General features: G+C 48.0%; 1 protein-coding gene across 4 annotated transcripts in view; it reads right to left on the bottom strand.

Annotated features, from left to right (window-relative positions):
* LOC136296589 (contactin-4) overlaps positions 1–20,780 on the bottom strand; it is a 260,514-nt gene that overhangs the window by 17,405 nt on the left and 222,329 nt on the right. For all 4 annotated transcript variants that reach the window (XM_066195773.1, XM_066195774.1, XM_066195776.1 and 1 more), the window contains one exon: positions 13,025–13,152. In XM_066195773.1, the coding sequence (XP_066051870.1) occupies positions 13,025–13,152 (128 nt within the window). The remainder of the gene's footprint in view (positions 1–13,024; positions 13,153–20,780) is intronic.

Genomic DNA, 20,780 nt, shown 5'->3' with positions numbered 1-20,780 from the left:
AGCAGAGCAAATTACAGCTGAATAGATTGAGCACTTCATGGGGCATGGCCAAAATCGAGATGAAAAAGAAACGGGGGAAAGGTTAAGTATTTACAGTATTTGGCCTTTAAAATATCCCACCTGTGAGCTGTGATGAGTGACACAGATGCTTTCAGGAACAGGCACTTGGCTTTCATGCCAATATATCCCTTTTTTTCCCCCTCCAATCAGCTATTACACACATTCTTAACAGAAGATTCTGCAGCATTTCCACCCTCTGGTGTGTACTGTGGCAGTTCAGCTTAATAAAATATAATCCTATTAAAAGGAGACACTATCAGGTTTGAAAAGGGACTTCAGGCCTGGGACTAAAGTCACTTAGCTCTGATTTTAGAAATATTTGTGATTAGTGATTAGAGCTCTCCATGCCATCAGGCAGCGCTGATCTCTGCAGCGAGACACGGCCTTGTACTCAGCAGGGATCAGGGAAGGGAGGGATGGAGCATCTGACCTTTCCTGGGAGAGCACACACTCAATTCAGTGACACACACAGCGCTGAGCTGGGCTTTTAGGACGTGCTAAAATTGCTTGGCTGAAGGAGGATCTTTATCTTGCCACTTGTTTGGCTCAAATCTCCCCACGGCACTGTGGGGACACGGGATTGCTTTTAGCTGAGCCCCTTTGTCAGGAATTCTCTGTGAGGGTGGGCAAGGTGGTTGTAAGAGGAGATGTTGGACCTTAAATGTTAGAGCAGATAAACTAACAACAACAGTTGTTTCAAACACTTTGCCGAACATTTTTGCACAAGCACCAAGTCACGCCTTTTTTCACCAAAATACACAAACATTCGTGCCACTGTTTCACATTTCCAAAAGTCAAGCTAAAGCTATCATTAATACTTGCCCTGCCGGTCAGCTTGTGCAACCTCCTGTCCCTACAAGAGCTGGGCTTCACAAAGTCTACAATTATGGCAAACAGATATCACCAAGTCCCCATCTTTTGAGAAATTCAAAAATATCCTCTTCAGGTGCAGGTTTTGCCTCTGTCTACACAAAGGAAACAACCAATCATGCCTGTCAACCTTTTCTACAAGCATTCGCTTCACCAAGGGTGCCACAAGAAGTAAAACCAGACAATAGCTCTGCATACACAGCCCAAAAAATGGTCACATTTTTAGTAGACTAGGGTGTTAGCCACGCTTCTAGAATCCCCCACTCTTCCACAAGTCAAAGAACTATTAAAAGAACACATCACACTCTAAAAGGCATTTTAGACCAGGAGAAGGGGGGAGTAGAAGTGATACCACAGATGATTCTGTTGGATCTAATCACCAATAACATGAGACAGGGTGACTGAAAGGTGCTCCACGAGTTTTTTCTTTCATTATCAGTCTCAGTGAAGGCAGAGACATCAAAGATGGTAAAACTCATGCCACAGCAACAGATGCCAAAGTTCTCTTTGTTACAAGGCCTTTTAAAAGTTTTTTTAACTAACAGGCTGACGCTAAAAGCTTACAAACATCTACTTAAGCCAATCACTCAACACTACACCTGCACCTTACAGCACACAAGAGTTGCTTGTTCTGTATTTTCTGCAGCTCAGAAACTTTCTATGCTCCAAATATTTCAAAATCCAGCTCTGTTTCGAACCTCTGTGTAAGCTTATTGCAACGCTGTGAAAGTCCTCTGCTTTTTCAATCCCCACCAGGAGACTTTGGCTGTCGCTCCCTGTGATGATCTGTCCCTTCCAAGAGCAGCAGTCTCCTCCTCAGCTCCACTAAAGAGCTTCCCCACAGCTGGAAAAACTCTCCAAAGGGGATGGCAGAGTCTCCCTGCCAGGAATGGATGCTCCCCACTGCCCAGAAGGGAGCGGGCAGTCAGCCAGGGGATTGCATTCTGCACGCCCCAATCTGCAGTCTCTGGGGGGCTGAATAATGAATGAAGGTTCATTTAAATCTGAAAACACGTGAAGAGCGGAACTGCACGGGAGGACGCTGGGCAGGGGTGTGCCATCAGAGCAAATTCAAAGGCAAAACGCCTGAAAATACATCCACTCCAGTGGGAGTGCAGGGAGCGAGGAGAGGACCCAATACTCCATTTTACCCTCCGTTTTACCCAGTGCAAGGCAATCTGATCAAATCAAGCTCTCTCCGTACCACTGGCACAAAGCAAATCACATGTAATGGGCTCTGGAGATGGCAATCAAATCTGTCACTCGGGGAAATTTGTTCTTGCTCTTTGCAGCAGGATGCAACGGCACCTGATTACACCAGGAACCTCAAACATCCTCCTCCAGCTCTGCAGCGCAGACTAAAATAAACCCCGCTTCACTCCAGAGCTGCCTCAAGTGAGATCTCTGCATGTGACAAACGATGCAGGCGTTGGTGACAATCTTTGTGGATAACCCGGGGAATTCAAGGTGTCACCTTCTGTGGGCTATTGATTGCCACGAGCTGATATCCGTCTTCTGGAGTATGGAATAATCTACTGTCATTGCAGAAATGATGGCCATCTCCCAGAGAAGGTTAATCAGATACAGCAGAAATCATGGCTAATCTGAGATAAATTGCCAGTCGCTCAGGGATCAATCACCGCTCCCCTTGTACCACAAACCAGGGGGATTGTGCACGTGTAATTCCACGGAGCCCATGGACGTTTTGCCCCTTGGAACAGTTCACCCTCTGGAGTTTATGGTGCTTTTACATGTTTTAAATAGCGATGATCATCCGTCAAAAATTTCAGGAAGCAGCAGAGCAGCAAAAAAATACAACATCCAGGCACTCAAACTGCAAGATCGTGGAGTGACTGCCACAGCCTTTGCATTTTTAAGGCACAGGTGTGTATTTTAGGCAAATCCCACGTGAATTCTCTGCCTGTTACCCCCCCTCCTCATCAGCACCAAGATGTTTGGAATTAGCTGCCTGTGCCAGAATAAATCCCAAATTAAGAGTCATTAGGAGCAGATGCCTCTTGAGCTGTCAAACTTAGGGAAGAGCCAGAAAATCCCTGGCTGGACTTTTGCAGCTTCCCGGTGAATGATCCACAGCTTAACCATCCTTAATGTCACGCAGATCAAGGCTTGGCTGTGGCAGCCCTGCCTTGGGATAAGCCAGGCTCGGTGTCCAGGACATCGATCAAGCCCAAGACGTTCATCTTCCCACGTGCCATTGTGGAAAGGGAGCTGGAGAGGAGCACCTAAAAACACCTCTAAAAATACCTCCTACCACACGGATATCTCTAAAAACAGGACAAGCTTTTACTATTTTCTTACTATTTTTTTTTTAACTATTCCCTTTTAAATTGTGGCAAATACACATCATAGGAAAGCACCTGCAAGTTTAAGTCAAAGAAAGCACAGCAAACCTCAGGATTTTCCAGGTATCCAAAGAACCGAGGCAGGCACCAGGGAGACATGGAAAGCAAAAGCAGGGGATGATTTTAGCTCTGTTCCCACAGGGAATGTGTCCCAGCTGCCCACGGGGAGCACAGCAGGGACCCAGCCCCTCCAACACCAGCCTGAACATTGAGACTTTGAGTCACAGCCAAATGGGAACAATTGAGCTCAACAGTTCCATCAGAAAGAGAATCAGATAAGCAAAAGAGGAGGAAGAGTGCCAAATGAAGAGGAAGGTTGCTCCGGTGTGGGCACAGACTTGGAGTAATTGGGAATAATAATGAGTTCTCCTCCTCACTTTCTGTCTGACCTTGAGCAAGTCATTAAAAGTCTCTGCTGCCTGATTTGCCCAGCCTCTAAAATGGATCAGGCCTTCATTAGAAACTGTTTTGTCTCCCTGTGCCGCCGTGCACAGCAGACATTTTTATTTCAGATGAACTTTTTCTTGCATCCCCACTGAGACCTCCAGAGCAGCGTGAGCAAGTCTGACGCCCAAACGCCTATTACTGAACAAACCCTGTGACAGGGAGACCAGAACCAGCCAAACAAACACTGGAACCAAATTTCCCCGGCCCGAAAAGGTCTCGTTTGTCTCCTGGTGAAGAGGAGATCGGCTCACCATGCCCTGTGCTCCCTCCTAAGGAAGCGACTCAGTCTAATTAGTGGCACACAGAGAAGACCAAACCTCCCGTTCCGAGGGCCGTGCTCCTGCTTTGCTGCCTGGTGCTGATGTCAGGGCCAGGGTGGAGGCAGGATCACAGGTGAAATGAAAATAACAACCCCCAACACCGTCCCTCATTAGAACTTGCTCAAAATCCTCGGCGCCTGAATAAATCTTCCCCGCAGAGCATCATTAAAAAGTGTCCCTGACATTTCTGCTGTTCCATGGCATTTTGCCTCAAATTAGCCACGAGTTTTTTCCTTATGTAAATAATTCCAAGGCCAGGATCGAGATCCAGCTTGCAAAAACACACACAGGGGAGCGGAGAGGCAGCAGCTCCACCCCTCCTTCCAGCCTGGTTTCAGGGCTGGGGTCACTCACGCTCTGGAGTTTTCTCCCAGACACTTCCACTCATGGCTCCCTCCTGCAGGGAATGATTTCCTTGCCAGCTGCTCAGTTTAGCTCCCAGCACCGATGGATTTTTGCAGAGACTTTTTTACTGTGCCCCTAGGATGGGAACCGAAATTTTCACTGCTGAAATACTGCTCATTTCCTAAATAAACTCTATATTCAGATATATTCACAACGAACCTGGAAAGAAAACACAGTGCTCAACTCTACAGATTGGATTGGTTCTTCATGGCCCACTTACAAACTTCAAATGAAAGCAAAATTCATATTCCAAGTCTGTGGTGTGAGTGACAGAGACAGACACAACCAACCCAAGGCATGGCAAGTCAGTTCAGTGACAGAATTCCATGGATTTCAGGGTTCACCTGCTTCTGAGCGAGGAACATTTGTATTTTGGGATAAAGACAAGAGACTCCTGTCGCCATGGGATCTCTGATGGGATTGCTCATAATCTTGCACTAAAAAAAGGGGAAAATCAGGGGACAGGAGTCCCTAATAGTGATGTACCTCCTTGCCCTTGTGCAGCAGGGCTGTGGATACTCCCTGATCTGTCAGTCCCAGGTCTTATCTGGGTGCCACCCGCCTTTTATCATCTGATAAGGAGCTCTGGGTACCCTGCTGGCAATCCAGGCTCAGGGAGGAAAACTCCCAGCAGCTCAAATCCTCGGGTGTCGGGCTCTGCTAAGCTGCTTCCAAAAGTGCTCCCGAGAAAATGCACGCCAGCACTGGGATTTCCCCAGCCACTGCCCCAGATTCGTGTCTGCAACACACTTCCCCCTCCTAGGACACAAAATGTGCTCTCTAAACACTTCCTCTGTCTCTTTGATGTTAAAAACGTCACCCTCAGGCCAGTCTGCTCTGAGTCACTGATTTCAAGGGTATAAAGTTCACTTTCTTTATTCTCCCACACTGCTTCCTTCATCCTCACCTGAAGCAGAGACCTCCAGTCACTCCCCAGCGCAGCTCATGGTTAGATCAGCATCTGCCCCACCCCCAGTCACACTGAATTCCTGGAGAATTGGGGAGAAGTGGCTCTAGGGACACCTTCCCCCAGTGCCACTGCAGCACCACGGGCTACAACCACCTCGGTTTTCTGTTTTACTGCTTTTCCTTTGGGTATCACCCTCATTCACCCAGGATTTGGGGAATTATTCCCATGGAATTCCTGCCTGGAAGTTCATCCCACTGCATGCTTGGAGAGAAGGACAAGCTCTGTGCACCCTCCTTTGGGATAAAGACCCAATTCATCCCTGAGTGCACAAATGCAGGCCCGGAGCCCAGGATCTCCTTCAGCCAGGAGGAGAGGCGGGACTGCATCCCCCGTAATGCTGAGCACAACTTAAAATGTTCAATGCAACCGTCATGTTGCATTTTCTGCCAGCCAGGGGAGCTCCACAGAACTAAAAGCTCAAGGAGACAGACCTCCCACTGCCTGGAATCCCCGGAGGCTCTACTGGAGAGGCACACAAAGCTGCAGGAACTGAGATGTGGCCCCGGATCTCCGAGCCCAGGGCTGGAACAGCAGCAGGAACTCTCAAATGCCAGGGCTGGGCATGAGAGAGAATATCCTGAGCTGGAAGGGATCACCTTCCACTGGCCCAGTTTGCTCCAAGCCCTGCCCAACCTGGCCTGGGACACTTCCAGGGATGGAGCAGCTCCTCTGGGCGCCCTGTGCCAGGGCCTCACTGCAAAGTAATCTGTTAATTATGATTTATGGCCAATCACACACACTGCATTCACCTGGGTTTAAATGTGACCTGTGCCTTTGTTTTAACCGCGCTGGGCTTTCATTTGCATTCAAAAAACTGACAAATATTTTCACCTTTCTGAAATGCAGCGTGTTAAAATAAATTGGAGCGAGTTGATGAAAACTGTTAATTAACCTGCTTTTGTCTCGTTAAGAGTCTGTGTTTAACCTGGAGGTCACCTCCTCTTCCAGCTGATGTATGATCTTCAGCGATGAGCTAAACAAGCCAGTCTCTTATTGATGACGGAGAACTCCTGAACCTCCTGCTTGTTTTGGGAGAGCTCAGAAAAATTCCTAAAACAAAAGGAATTTAAAAGCTTTTAAAGCTGAGCTTTTAAAAGCACTAATTCTACATGTTGGTTTTTTATCCTGTGGTTGCAGTAATGCTGACCCTGCAATACGTGGTGGGTTTAAGGTAAAAATACAGAACAAAAATACTGGGGTTTTTTTTCCCCTCTACAGGTTATTGAGACACAATGGTTGAACTTTTCTAAAAATATAATTTTTTTCCACTTTACGTGCTGAATCAGGTGTATCTACAAGCGTCAGCACTTGCTGTAGTGTTGATGCCATTATTTACCCGAGCAATTATCACTTTTAAGCCCCTTGATGTGCCTGAAGGTTGGTTGGGGGCTTGGAAGGACAGTGAGGAGAAAGGAGAAGGTGGGAGGGGAGAATCTGTGGCAATTCCCAAACCCAGAGGCAACATTTCACCCCCTCCATCACAAGCACACGGGTACCTGCAGAAGCTGCTCCCCGGGAGTCCGGCTCTTCCTATTCCTGCTTTGAAAACCATCACTCCAATAGTGCTGGGGATTAGTCCAAAAACTGGCACCAGAGCAAGGCAGGAGATCTATGCTTTTTAATATCAAGCTCTTCACCAAGATGACTTTTATCATGTTAATGGCCAAATCACACTGATTGTGCAAGAGCCAAAATGAGGCAATTAGTAAGGGCTGTGACAGCCCCAGCAAACGACACGCGAGGTTTGCAGTGGGAGCCAGATGGATATCTTCAATATATTTCTTATTGTCTGCTTGTGGTAATATGTTCAATTAAACTAAATCAGTACTACAGAAGAACCTCTGAATTGCCTGGAAAAAAAAATTAATTGTCTGCTGCAAATTTAATGAAGCTTAACACTTGTGTTATGTTTACAAGTTTTATTTGTTATGAGCACTAAGTGCTTACAAGAGAAAAAGAAACTCTGAACTTACTTCATTCAGCCAGCCCTAAGAGCAAGGCGCTGCTGTTTGATTTTATTACCGGGACTTGATTTCATTTACATCTCTCTCTCTCTCTCTCTCTGCCATTCACTGGTTTTGTCCGTAGCAGCTGACTGGGTTCTTTTCTTTCCCCAGTAAGAAGCTGAGAGCTCTCACCGTGCTGCTCATTCACTGTTCTGGGATTTGAGCTTTGCTCAAGCGTTTGGCCACAAAGCTGTGCTAGGACAAGTCCCCAAAGGGGCCACAGCTGCTCACTCTGACCCTCAGCATCATCCTCATCCTCGGGGTGTCACCGGCCTTTCCCTGCTCACAGATCACAGCAGTCATGGAGTCACAGAGCAGTGGAACATCCTGAGCTGGGAGGGACCCACAGGATCACCCAGTGCAGCTCCTGTCCCTGCACAGACACCCCAAATCCCACCCTGGGCACCCCTGGAGTGGTGCCCAAACCCTCCTGGAGCTCTGGAATGTTCCCATTCCCTGGGGAGCCTGGGCAGTGCCCAGCACCGTCTGGGGGAAGGATCTTTCCCTGAAATCCAACCCGAACCTGCCCTGGCACAGCTCCAGCTGTTCCCTCTGTCCTGTCCCTGTCCCAGAGCAGGGCTCAGCAGTCTTTGACAAGTTCACGTGCAGAAAACCAGAAGCCAAAGGTGCCTCTGAGCAGCCCAGGGAGGGGAGGCTTTGGGGAAAGCTCATCAGCACAGGAGACATCTGCTGCTCATTCTGCCACCCCTGTCACCTCGGAATAATCACAACCTTTCTGCCTCAATTAACTGTCAGAAAACCAGGGATGCTGACAGGATCCACAGCGATTTCATCTTCCTTGGGGGGCTCTGGGGCTGACCTGGTTTTTCTGATGACCTCAGGCCCTCACCTGAACAGAGCTGAGAAGGAAACCAGACTTCAGCAGCCTGGGGAGGATGCACCTGCCAGTGCTGAAACTCCACCTGAGCCCCTCACACCTGCACAAGGCGATGAGGATCAGCATCACACAGCAACCTGGGCAGCTGGAATGAACAGGGAAGCTGCCTGGAAACTCTAAAACCCTTGATTAAACTTTGCGTTCCAAGTAGAAAACTGGAGAAGAGCTCTTGCAGGCTGCAAGGACCCTGAGGCAGCTGCTGGATTCCAGCCCCATCATCAGTTTCTGCTTCAGGATTTCCCAGCCAGGGGTGGCTCAGGAGGTGCAGCTCGAGCTGCCAGGGTTGAGGGAGGGAGGGGCAGATGTGCTGGATGCACAGCTCTCTCATTTATAATCCTGCCTTTCACAGAGTGCTCTGGGTCATCATTTTACTTAAACCCAGCAAAAGAGCCTTAATTGTGTCCTAGAAATAATTGGTGTCAGTGGAAATGGTCCAATTAGAGGGGGAATGTTTTCCTTTGCAATTTCACGGCCAAAGATTATGGCTTTCCTTGTCAACTGTGAAAATCAAGCCTTTGCTGCTGCTTGTGACTCAAAAGTCAGGAAAGGTTGTTCCTAACTCAGAAATAAGTTTTATTTCATAAACATGAGAATACATAACATGTTCTCATGAATAAATCAGAGCCTGCATAACTCCGTGGTGCTCTCTGAGCTTTTTTTGCCTACAAATCCCTGATTTAGAGATTCTGGAGTACAAGTTCATACTCTAATTTGACTTTTCCTCCATGAAATTTAAAATAAAAACATATTAGACCTGACAAGGAGTATTCATTCATGGACTACACATAAAAATTGTGTTCAGCAAGTGCTAAAACAAAAATTAAGAATAAGGAAACTTCTTTGGATGGTTTCAGAGTTGAGTCTTTATTTTGGTTTTGGCACCAGCTGAACACAAACCTGGTGCGCTATCCAGGAAAATTAGAAAAAGCCCAGAAAATGCGGACGACCCTCCAGTGCTGCCCTGGGATTATTCCTTTAAACTCTGCCTCTCTTTTTTAAATTATATTTTGTGCTTTCCACAGCAGGTGTCACTTGACCAGGTCCCTTTTTTTAAGGGTTGAGGCATGACCAACATGAATTTAGGATTATGTTGAATCAGGGAGGTCTGGAGGGCTCCTGGGCATGTGGACAGTGCTGAAATAGGTCAATAGATTTCAGTGGCTGCTGTGATTTTCCCTTGTTTCATGTTTAAAAAAAAACCCCTCAACATCCTAATGTGTGGTTTATTCTTCCTCTTGGGGGAAAAGTTAAAGCTCCAGCTCCGAGGAATTGATATCCCAGTCACTCCAAAGTCACTTCAAACTCAACAGAGCTGAGAACAGCTGGTGAAATTCACAGTTACTGGAATTCACTGATTGAAAAAAACCCCAAAACCTAAACCAAACCCCACGGACACGAGGCAAGCACAACACAAATCCCAAGCAGTGATGTTTCAATTCTGATCAAGTGAAATTGAAACAGGGACAACCCTGGGTGGCAAGAGGGGACCATCACATCCCACTGCCACCTTTTGCAGAAGGCAAAAGTCCTCAAGGACTGGAACGAACACAGCAAGGATTCCAGGTTTAAAGGCAGCAACGTCTGAAGTCTCTGAAAAGCTACTCGATAACGGGCCAGAATTTACAGTATTTAATCAATTTTAACTGCAATGCAGCACTTCAACGTTCACACAGAGGAATAGGCTGGGAATGAAAAATGTGCTGTTTTATAGGAAATAATTTGAATCACTGTGCTGGACAAAATCAAGACTATCAGTCTATTCGAGCATGAGGAAAAAAAAAAATAACCCCCTGACATTATCTTTGTGTTCTTTTCCTGCTGAAGTGATACAGATTCCAGCCAGCAAAAGTTCTCCTGCTTTTGCTGCCTTGAGCCCTCCCGTGACAGCCCAAATGAGAAGAGCTCACAGCAGCAGGAAAATGTTAAAGGTGCATCATAATTAAAGAGGCAAATAAAGCCATTGGAGGTTGCCCTTGTCAGGGATGCACCAACGTGACTGGAATTGCTGCACTCCCCAAGGGGAGCAGGCAAGAACCAGCTCCAGCGAAAGCATTCAGAGACAAATTTCAATTAAAATGTATTTTAATCGATGTATTTAGATATAGAGATGGGTTTACAGCTGAGGCCACAGCCCAAAGGAGATGTTTGGGAAGCAGCCGCGGGTGTCAATGGCGGGACCATGATCCATTCACCCCCTGTGTCTCCAAAGCAAAGCTGACCACAGCTTCAAGAAAAGCTGTTTAATGTCCCTGCTGGGGACAGGTCCTGCCTGCCTAGGACTCCCTCATCCCACGAGAGCAGCAGCGCTGACACAAAGATCAGCTCCATCCCCTCCCCAGCTTCCACGCCACCTCCCGTGGGTCCCCCTGCTGCTGCAGCTGGGATCTCAGCACAGGAGCCTCTCCTGGAGCTTCCCACATCCACAGCTTTTATTTATTTTATTTCATTGGGATCAGTTTCCTCTCTCAGGCTGCTGCTGTATCAGCCAGTTGCTATCACTGCATTAAACACAAATAAACTCATATTGTACAGGCTGTGCCTGTTTACTCTATTTGTCATTTAATCCCCCGGTGCTCAGAGAGCCTCTAATCTTTCTGTGTGTTGGAAGAATTGAACATTTAGCCTCAAGTGCAGGAAAAATTGAGGGAACAAGATGGAAAATTAATATTTATATCCTACATGGAAACACACACGGTGTTTTACAGAGCTCTGAACACTGCTTCAGAAGGAGCTGCTTCTCCAGCCTTACAAACTCAATCCTGCTTTTTAATTTAAAGGTCAAACTGTACAAGCAAGTTTCTAAGACTTCAGGTCTTGGAGGCCAAGAGGTTCTCATTTAGCAGCAGCCAACAGAACAAACCCAAAGCACAACTGCACTGGTTGAGAAAACCGCTGGGGTTCACCCAGCCTGACAACAGAATGTTAATACCCAGCCCTATGGGCACCTGTCAGGATTTGATATTTTTTAAACTGTCTGCTCATGCATAAAATGAATATTTATTCATCCCCTCTCTGGTTGTTTGCCAGAGAGTTATTTTAAGCTCTTTGCTTCTGGTGTAACATATTCCCCTCCTCCTGCTGCCATCCTTGCCTGCACTGTCTCTGACACTGTCGGCATCTCTCCCCGAGAAAGGAAATTAAAAAAAGAAATAAAGATAGCCTGCAATATTAATGGAAGAACACAGGAAGGTTAGGAAAAATGTCTTGACCTTCACAGTTCTTTACTCAATGACATAAGAGAAGTTAGAAAAGAATGCAAGCATACCTTAAGGTCAAAAACCACATCAGCTGTTAAATTAGCCTTTTTGTACACCACAAACCTGAGATAAAATAAGGAATTCACTCGTATTTCTGTTCAAACCCACACCTGTTTTACTTAGGGCAGAGAAACTCAAGCATTTCCCTCTATAATACAATATTTTACACAGTTCATTTGGAGTTCAGAATGGTTTCTGCTCTTTTATACTTTTTATGGGCCAGACTTGGAAATTGCATTTCTCAGTTTGCTGTTAATATCCACATCTCGGGCTTAAGAGTTTATTCTCTGCTTCATGCACATGTGTCGCTGCCATTAATGCAAATGGAATGGAGTCAAAGCAGAGCACTGAGGGGGAAAAAAAGCCCCTCACTAATCCTTTATAACCTCAGCGTGCAGAGAAGTGATTTGTGGAGCAGGGGAAGGCAGAGAGCAGGTACAACAACTGCCGAGGTTTTCCTGGGAGTTACAGGATGTTCCTTGGGCACTGGGAGGGAGGAGGGATGAGCCAGGAGCTACAAAACCATGATTCTGGAACGAAAGAACCCAGTCACTATTCCTGCTTCCAACAATTGGGGTTTTTATGGTGGGAGAAGCAGTTCCTGAAGTCCCTGAAGTCCCTGCAGCTCCTGATTCTCCCCCTTAGGGTCTTTCAGCACATGGAAAACCAGGACAGCCCCAAATGTGCCAAGCTGGAGCTGGACAGTTGGAACCCCACCCTGCTGCTGTCCATGGAAAAGGGGATTGGGGCTGGAACTCCACCCTGCTGCTGTCCCTGGGTCAAACTTGAAGAATTCTTGGGGTCCACATGCTTCCCTACAAGGTTCAGAAAATCCCAGACTGGTTGGGGTTGGAAGGGACCCCTGGATATGTTCCAGCCATAAAAAACATGGATTAAAACCCTCATTGGAACATTTTAAGTATTTTCTAGATACCACAGAAACAGCTGACAAGGAGAGCCTCTAATTGAGTATGATCCATCACTGCCAATGTGGGGGAGAATTAATTAGAGCTTTTTGATTAATTTATCCCATTGTAATCAATGTTCCTTGATTTGCTATCCAATATAGGTTTTTCCCCAAATATGAAGGAGATGGAGAGTGAGTGTGAGGGTAATAACCTGTACGTTCATGGCCTATAATAATTCATCAGACACTAGACTACCCAGCAGCAGGGCAAAAATTAATCCAGCCCATTTGTCAGTGCCTCTCAGTGTTTATCAAATTATTCCTTTAAATATCACCGTCCAATTATTCCTTTAAATACCTCGGCCAAATTGCAGCTTTTACTTTCGGAAACAACATTTGACGGGACGCGAACGAACACTCGGAATTCCTGCAAGGCCGAAATTCAGCCCTGGAGGAGGAATAATGAATATGAAATGGGTGGTAGTGCCCCAGAGAGCCCCGAGAACAACGGATTTAGTCACCTTTCACCACCAGGCTGCCCGTGCTGCTGGCTGTCCCGAAGTGGTTGGTGGCCACGCACGTGTAACTTCCCGCGTCCGATTTGGTGACGTTGACGATCCGCAGGCTCCCGTCGTCCAGAACAGTGATCCTGCAAAGACAGCAGACACAGGAGCTGTATTCCCCTTTCCTTTAAACCAACATAAAAACCCTTTTTTGGGTGTGCACTAATTGTGGCTGGCGTGAGCAGCAGCCAGCCCTGCCCTGAGCAGGCAGCCGTGTCTCTCCGGACGCGCTCCGTAAATACTGAACGTGTCATTTACATGAGTTTTCCGTGCCTCTACTCCAGGGCGGCTTTCATTTACACATCAGCAGCCCGTGTGGGTTTTGTGCTTTTGATATTCAGCCCTCTCTCCGTGACAGCCCCTGCAGCACGTGGTGCCCTGGCGAGGCAGCGCAGGAGCTGCTGCAGGGCACAAGTGCTGGAGCAGGTGTTCCATTCCTCAGGTTTCTCCAGGAGGATCAGGGCTTTTCCAGCAGGATGAAGGCTTTTCCAGCAGGATCAGGGCTTTTCCAGCAGGATCAGGGCTTCTTCCCACAGGATGAGGACTTTTCCAGCAGGATGAAGGCTTTTCCAGCAGGATGAAGGCTTTTCCAGCAGGATGAAGGCTTTTCCAGCAGGATCAGGGCTTTTCCAGCAGGATGAAGGCTTTTCCAGCAGGATGAAGGCTTTTCCAGCAGGATCAGGGCTTTTCCAGCAGGATCAGGGCTTCTTCCCACAGGATGAGGACTTTTCCAGCAGGATGAAGGCTTTTCCAGCAGGATGAAGGCTTTTCCAGCAGGATCAGGGCTTTTCCAGCAGGATGAAGGCTTTTCCAGCAGGATGAAGGCTTTTCCAGCAGGATCAGGGCTTTTCCAGCAGGATCAGGGCTTCTTCCCACAGGATGAGGGCTTTTCCAGCAGGATGAGGCTTTTCCAGCAGGATGAAGGCTTTCCACGCTGCCCAGCTCGCTCCCCACCTCTCTGCCGGTGTGTCACTCCGCCTGCAGGGTTTATCTGCAGTGGCACTTGCAGGTTTCAATGTCCTGTTTCACTGCCGTGCTCTGCTCACCTGAGCACACTCCCCACCTGAGCACGGGGGTTTCTGCAGTCTCTCCAGGGCAGCAGGCAGGTGAGGATGGAATGTTGACTCCTGGGTGATCCCCACCTCTTCCTTCTGCACAAGAGCACTTCAGGCTCCCCCTGTTCTCTCAATGAGCTTTGCCTCCTGTTATGGTGGGGGTTTTGTTGTTGTTGTTGTTGTTGGGTTTTTTTTCTGCTCTGAGTCAGTGAACACAGAAAACCTGATTCTGCCCAGTAAATCCCGTTGGAACATGAATGACTTGTGCCCTGTGGAGGCATCACCTAAGGACACTCCAGAAAAAACCCTTCCTCCCACCCTAAAATCACCACCCTAAAATCACCTCTTTTCACAACATTTTTGCCTCCTCAGAAATCACCTCCTGCAGCACAATCTGCTTTCTTGCCTTCAGCCTGCTTGCAGACCTGCATGGAAAATCTTGTGTTAATTCCTGCCAATTATCCCCCAACTTCACTGAAATGGAGAAGCTTTCCTGCATCTTTAATGCCAACACAAAGCTCTGCACAAGTGGACTGAGAGATGGAGAGGAAAGAACCTCGGCAGCAGCACTGGCAGGGCTGCAGGAGGGCTCAGGGGGCACTTCCCTCCTGAGGAGGCTTTAGGGAATCACCTGGAGACAGCTGAATAAAGGCCCGGCCTGAGGCAAGGCACAAACTCAGCACCAAGGTCACCTCGGGGCTCTCTGGCTCCTGCCACAGGGCTGGGCAAGGTCTCCAGTGAGCTCAGGAGCCCTCAGCTCAGCCAGGGAGCTGCTGAGGGAGCCCTTGGCCACCCCACAGGCTCTTGGTGGGCACACAGGAGCTGCAGAGCCCCCATTCCCTGACCTGCTTCCACAAAGGGCACAGTTTGGGTGACTGTGCCAAGGGAGGAGGAGGAGGAAGATGGCTCAGGATGCTCTGCGAGCAATCACCCATCTCTGGCCTGGCTCGCCTCTGCCTGAGCTGCCCAAAAGGCACAGGGCAGCTGGCAGAGGGCAGGGACAGAGGTGATATTTCACCCATCGGCAGCAGGGATATTAACAGCAGCTGCTCAGCTGGCTCGTGGTCTCCGAATCGTTGCAGTCAGTAACGCTGGCTGCTGTCATTTATTTCGGAGGGACTCCAGTGCCACGGGTTTGCTCCTGTGGCAGTTGCTGCAGCTCAGTAATTGGAAAGGAGAGGTGGAGAGCTGCTTGCCTCATCCTCAGCACTCCCTGGGCACGGATCAGTGCTCCTGCTGCCCCAAACCTGGGCTGCAGTGGCCTCCAGCAGGAGCTGGGCAGCACCAGCAGCTCCCCAGATTTGCTGCTCTTACCAATTCCAGGTCTTCAGGAACAACAGGGCCTTTCTGAAAGCTGAAGGTGCCCTTGGCAAGCACTAAAATTCCAGTCAATGTGAGCCAGGGCAAGCTCAGCGTTGTGCTCCAGCTCAGGGAGGACCAGGGTGCTCCAGCACCGCCCCACCGGGCTCTGCCCTCCTTCCCTCCCTCCCTCCACACTTCTGCCATGCCAGGAAACCCAGAAAAAGTGGAGTTTTAGATGATTTCTGTACAGTTGAGGTTTTATTTTTAGTTATTTACGCTTTATTTTCAGCCATATGGCTGAAAGCTATTTACTGGCTAATCTCTTCCATAGATCATTTTAATTGTGTCTGTTGATGAGGCCAGATTTAATTTCAAATTCTAATGCCTTTTTCTGTCTCTGTCTTTCTCCTGCTATTGGTTTCCTTCTCAGCTGTCTTTGTTCCCAGTGTCAGGCTGGTTTTGAGTTGATGTGGGCTGGATTGCCCTTTGGATCAGGATAGACAATCCAGCTTTGGCGCATGTCAGGGAGTTTGTGCAGTCTTTATTTCCTTCCCTTCCTAAGCTGGGACTGTGCGCTCCCAGACTTTAAAGGACATCCCATAACCCCAGGAACTGGCAAAGAGCTCAGGAGGGAGCTGCCCTGAGCTCTCCAAACCCCCTTCCCCAGAGAGCCCCCAGCAAAGTTTAATTCTCCTCTGGTCTCTCAGCAACTCCCTCCACACTCCTGGAAACGAGCAGCATTCAAAGTGACAGATAACTGCACAAGTGAAGTGATTTTTGCCAGATAACTCAGACCATTAAAACCTCTCTGTGACTCGTGGATGAGGAGGCCTTATGGTTATGTGGCTCTTTTTGCTGAAGCTGCTTTTCTACAGCGAATGTTTCGTCCTCCAATCTGAATCCAACGTGTTAAACGTTAACAAATAATTATTTGAACACTTGGAAATTCGTTACAGTTAGTTGAGAAAGCAGGAAGGCCTCTCCCTGATATTGCTAATTCCCAAATTTTCTTTGCAGACTTTTCTGCACTAAATGAGACGAGAGGCTCATTGCAGGCCACTGAGGTTCTCAAACTGCTAATTGGTTTAAAAGCAAACAACCCTTCAGCCACAACTTTCAGCACTTTGGGTGAGAAAGTTCTTCCAAGACACAAAGCTCAAAGTGAATGAAGCACTGCTCAGTGTGCTCTCTGAAATACACCCTCGGAATGTTTTCTAACCAGACGCCTGGGAAGACATAAAAATAAACCACACTTCCCATAAACACACACATCAGAACAAAGTGTTGGCTGCTGAGTGTGCACCTCTTCAAACCACTGCAAACTCCAAAAGGGAGCTACTGACTTGCTATTAAATGTTCTGGGTTCCCTGACTCTACTAACAGCAGTGGTAACAATAAATAAAAACATAAATCCCTTCTTGCACAGGTTAATGGACTGTTCTGCTGCTAACCTGCCTCATGGACACTGCTAATCAGAGAAAAATCAAAGAAAATAAAATATCCATTAAAGAAAAAAAGACAGCTTAAGATAGTTCAGCATCCTGTTAGGAAGAAAGGTCATCTATTTTAAACACAGAATTTGTGAGAGAGAATCTGGGGGTCTGTGTTGCCAGCTGGAGATTTCAGGTCCACAGAGAGCACAGACAGGTCTGAAATTAGGAGATAAAAGCATTGCTTGTTTCCTAAACTGAAGCATTGGGTTCTACCGAAGCAAGAGCTGACCTTGTCAGTGTTTTGCTCAAAACTCTTCTGGGGACAAAGGACCTTTAAAAACTGCTGCAAACATCCCTCCCCAGCCTTGCTCAGCCACTTCCATTCTGCCACTGCAGCAGCAAACGGAAGGAATTGCTGAACCCTTTGCAGCACCCTAAAGGAGCAGACAGGCCCAGAGCTCCCAGAGCAGCTCCTGTGACAAGGACAGGCGGTGACAGGACAAGGGGAACAGCTCCCAGTGCCAGAGGGCGGGGATGGCTGGGATCTCCATCCCGGAGGGATCACAGCAGCACTCACCACCAGTCTCCAGGAGCAGCTGGAGATGGATGGGGAGAGCTCAGGCAGAGCTGGAGCAGTGTCAGGAGGAAGAGCAGTGCAGAATCCCCGGGCTCTGATCTCTTGGTGCTTATCCCCAGCTCATGATCCACCTGGCAGATCCGTAAATCTCCCAGCGGCAACTGTGTTCCCTCCAGCCCGGATGGGATCAGGGCTGATTCATGGAGCCCACTGCAGCACTCCCCACTGCTGGGCAGCATTCCCAGGAGCAGATAAATATCCTTCAGGCACTAACATATGCATTTAGAGATAGAAATTGTCCTGTTGAGCTCAGGAAGAGTTTTATCACCGACTTTGTGAAAACGAGATCGAGCCCTTACCTGGAATACGAACGACTGCAGAAATCTGGCCAAGTCCTGGAGCACATCATAAACCTGAGTGTCAGTAACCACCTCCATGGAAATCTGACCTCTGGCTGCTGGGCTGCCTCACCAAAACCTGCCTGCCGCTCAGCTTGGGCCTCCTGCTTTGACAGAATATTCCCTTAAAATCCCAGATTTGCAGTATCCACCGGGATATTCATTCTCCATCTTGCTCTGGAGTTTAGTTAAGAAAATCTTCGAGGCTCCAGGAGGCAAAGCAGCAGCACTGCAGAGCCAGGGGTGGCTGGAGCTCACCTGCACCTTGCAGCCTGTGCAGGGTGAGGAGCAGGGCCAGGCAGCAGTGGGAATGATTCCCCAATTCCCACGGGGAGCTGCCCAGCCAGGTGGCACGGCAGGTATCCCTCAGTAAATCCCCCTCAGCTTCTTGGCCTCTCTTTTCGTGTTCAGCAGGTGGGAACATGTGGGGTATGAATGGGATATGAATGGAGTACAAATGCGGTGCACATGGCAGCCTCTTCCCGAGGGACACGGCACAACTCCGGCACTGCAGACTGCAGCTCGCTGCCTCTTTGGAGGAAAAGTGCTCAGAATTACAAAGTGACTTTTTCCCCTCCCCTCCTCAAATGGTTTCATTAGCACTGCTGCAACGGAACGAAGTATTTTGTTTTCTTATCTAATCATTTTAGCATTTTAATTTATGAAATACAAGCATAACTACCCTTGCTTTCACTCTTGATTAAACACACGCAGCTGAGATATTTCATGCTTAGCCAAGTGAATATTTTAAATATTTTTTTCCTCCCCACGAAACAATGCTTAGGATGTCCGATCCTTTTTCTATTACAGGGAGAAAAGATGTCTTAGAGCAAGCATTTAAATGAATGTCAGCTGGAAGAAACACACACTGAGTGCAATTTGAGATAAAACTACCATTGATCCCTTCACGTACAGCCTTTGTGGCAGTGGTGACGTGGCTATTGAAAAGAGACACTGGTGCCAGAGTTCTTCTAAGAGATAATCCGTCTTCTGAGAGAGGATTTAGGTTAAATGTACCTGTGGAAAACAGTGTATTTCAGCTGACATGATGAATGGCCCATTGTTCCTCCTCGCTGCCGTGCCTGGGCTGGGGGGCTGGAAGCAGAGCAGAAAGCAGAAGCACCAGGCAGCCCTGACTGCAGTCTCAGCAGTGGATTTGTTCCCTCTTTTCCCAGAGTTCCTAGGCAGGAATATCTAGAGCAATTTTTAGCCTAACAGCAACTTTGCCTCGTGCCACAACTCCGGGCAATTGCATTATTTATCAAACTATTTCTATTTCTATCGCACGTCTTTGTAGCCGTTTATTACCTTTTAAATAATGCTTGCCATGCGGTGAGGGTTATTAAAATGATCTCATGGATGTGGTACCGGCCATTAGGCTATTTCGGGTAAACAGTGAAGTTTATAAATCCTCACAGGTTTTGCTGCTCAGAGCACAGGGCCCCAGACTCAGGGACACAGCTCATGACTTGAAGAATGGGCAGATTCAGGGAATAGTCCACAGGCGGGACCTCTGTGGGCCTGGCTGCTGTCCCCAGGTGTGACTCCAACCTTTGTGCTGCATAAATAACCAACAGCCTGGTCAGAGCTTTCTGCTTTGTAATGTTCACCTCCATCAAAACACCCCAGGGTCAAGGCCGAGGTCCTGGGGCTCCACCCCACAACCCTGATGGTGCACAGGGGGAGAGAGCCCTGACCCTAAACCCCACCCAGCACCCTGCCATGTCACTGGGACTTCCCACCCTTCATCAACACCAGCCCAAACCCTCAGCATCCCCCTTTCCAGGCTGGGGCTTCATCCTCGTCCTGGTACTCCCAAGTGTTTCTGCAGGAAAACCTGGAGGTTTTTTCTGGAGGAAAAGCGGAGGAGAAAGGGATGGTGTCCCCACCACCACCAGCAGTGTGGGACATCAACACAGCCTGAGGGCTCAGAACACCAACCTGAGCAAGGAGAGGACCAGCTGGGGCCATTCTACAGCTGTCAGGATAAATCCAAAGGAAAGGCAGGATGCCCCCCGTGTGCTGGAGCTGGAGTTTTCCATTTGATGGTCCATCCAAACTCCCAACTGAGCTGGGAACTCTGCTGCTGTGCACGCAGCCTCCTGCACAGCTGCACCTCCTTGCCCTGGTAGCTGTGGCTCACACAACCCCCCAGAGCTGCTCCCGTGGTTATTTGTCTGTAAGGACCTGTCTTTTCACGGTTCACAGGAGAGCCTGAGATAATTTAGAGGCTCCGTCAGAGCCCATTTAATTTAGTGCACGTCTCTCTCTCAGTGAAGGCAGCAGCAGATAAGTCCTGCCTTATCCATGACAACTGACAGGCCTCTTAACAGCACACCCCCTGTAATTAATTTTCAGGTAAGAACTATATTTGCTGTAAATGAACTGAGGTAAAATCCTGTTGCATCGAGTTCAGTAGAACACCTCCCACTTCCCAATATGGGAAAGCCGTTCCCCCTTTGTCCATGGACTTGTCTGCCCATGGAAAAAGTCTTTTAGTACTGACTTATCATAAAACAACCTGTAAATAATATTCTAAAGAGAAAGAAGAAATAGAAGATATTTTGCTCAGAGAGCTATTTTTGATCTTACGGTAGTGGCCCCTTTGGAACAAAGAGCACACCACCACTGAATTCAGCATCAGCTTAAAGCAGTCATCCATCTGGCATCCAAAGCTTTCCCACAATTTTCTTCTTCCACCAATTGTTTATCTGCAGTGACGGAGCAGTCCAAAGCAATAATGCTGCATCCAGCCATTATTAATACCTATAAACACAAAAGCTGTGGTTTGTCATCATCTTCCCTTTGGTCTGTGCGTTTTTAAGACAAGTCTGGAAGTGACAAGAGCCTCGTCCTGATGGAGCAGGGAGGCAGGCAGAAAAGGAAGGGAACATTTACAGCTATTAGAGACTTCATGCAGGTTGTTCAGAGATGCCTGGAGTTATAATT

The sequence above is a fragment of the Chamaea fasciata genome, unplaced genomic scaffold (assembly GCF_029207755.1).
Source record: "Chamaea fasciata isolate MVZ Bird 193981 ecotype frontalis unplaced genomic scaffold, bChaFas1.0.hap1 SCAF_13, whole genome shotgun sequence".
Lineage (NCBI taxonomy): Eukaryota > Metazoa > Chordata > Aves > Passeriformes > Sylviidae > Chamaea > Chamaea fasciata.
Note: the sequence above shows the minus strand (reverse complement) of the source record. Positions and strands in the feature narration are given on the sequence as shown.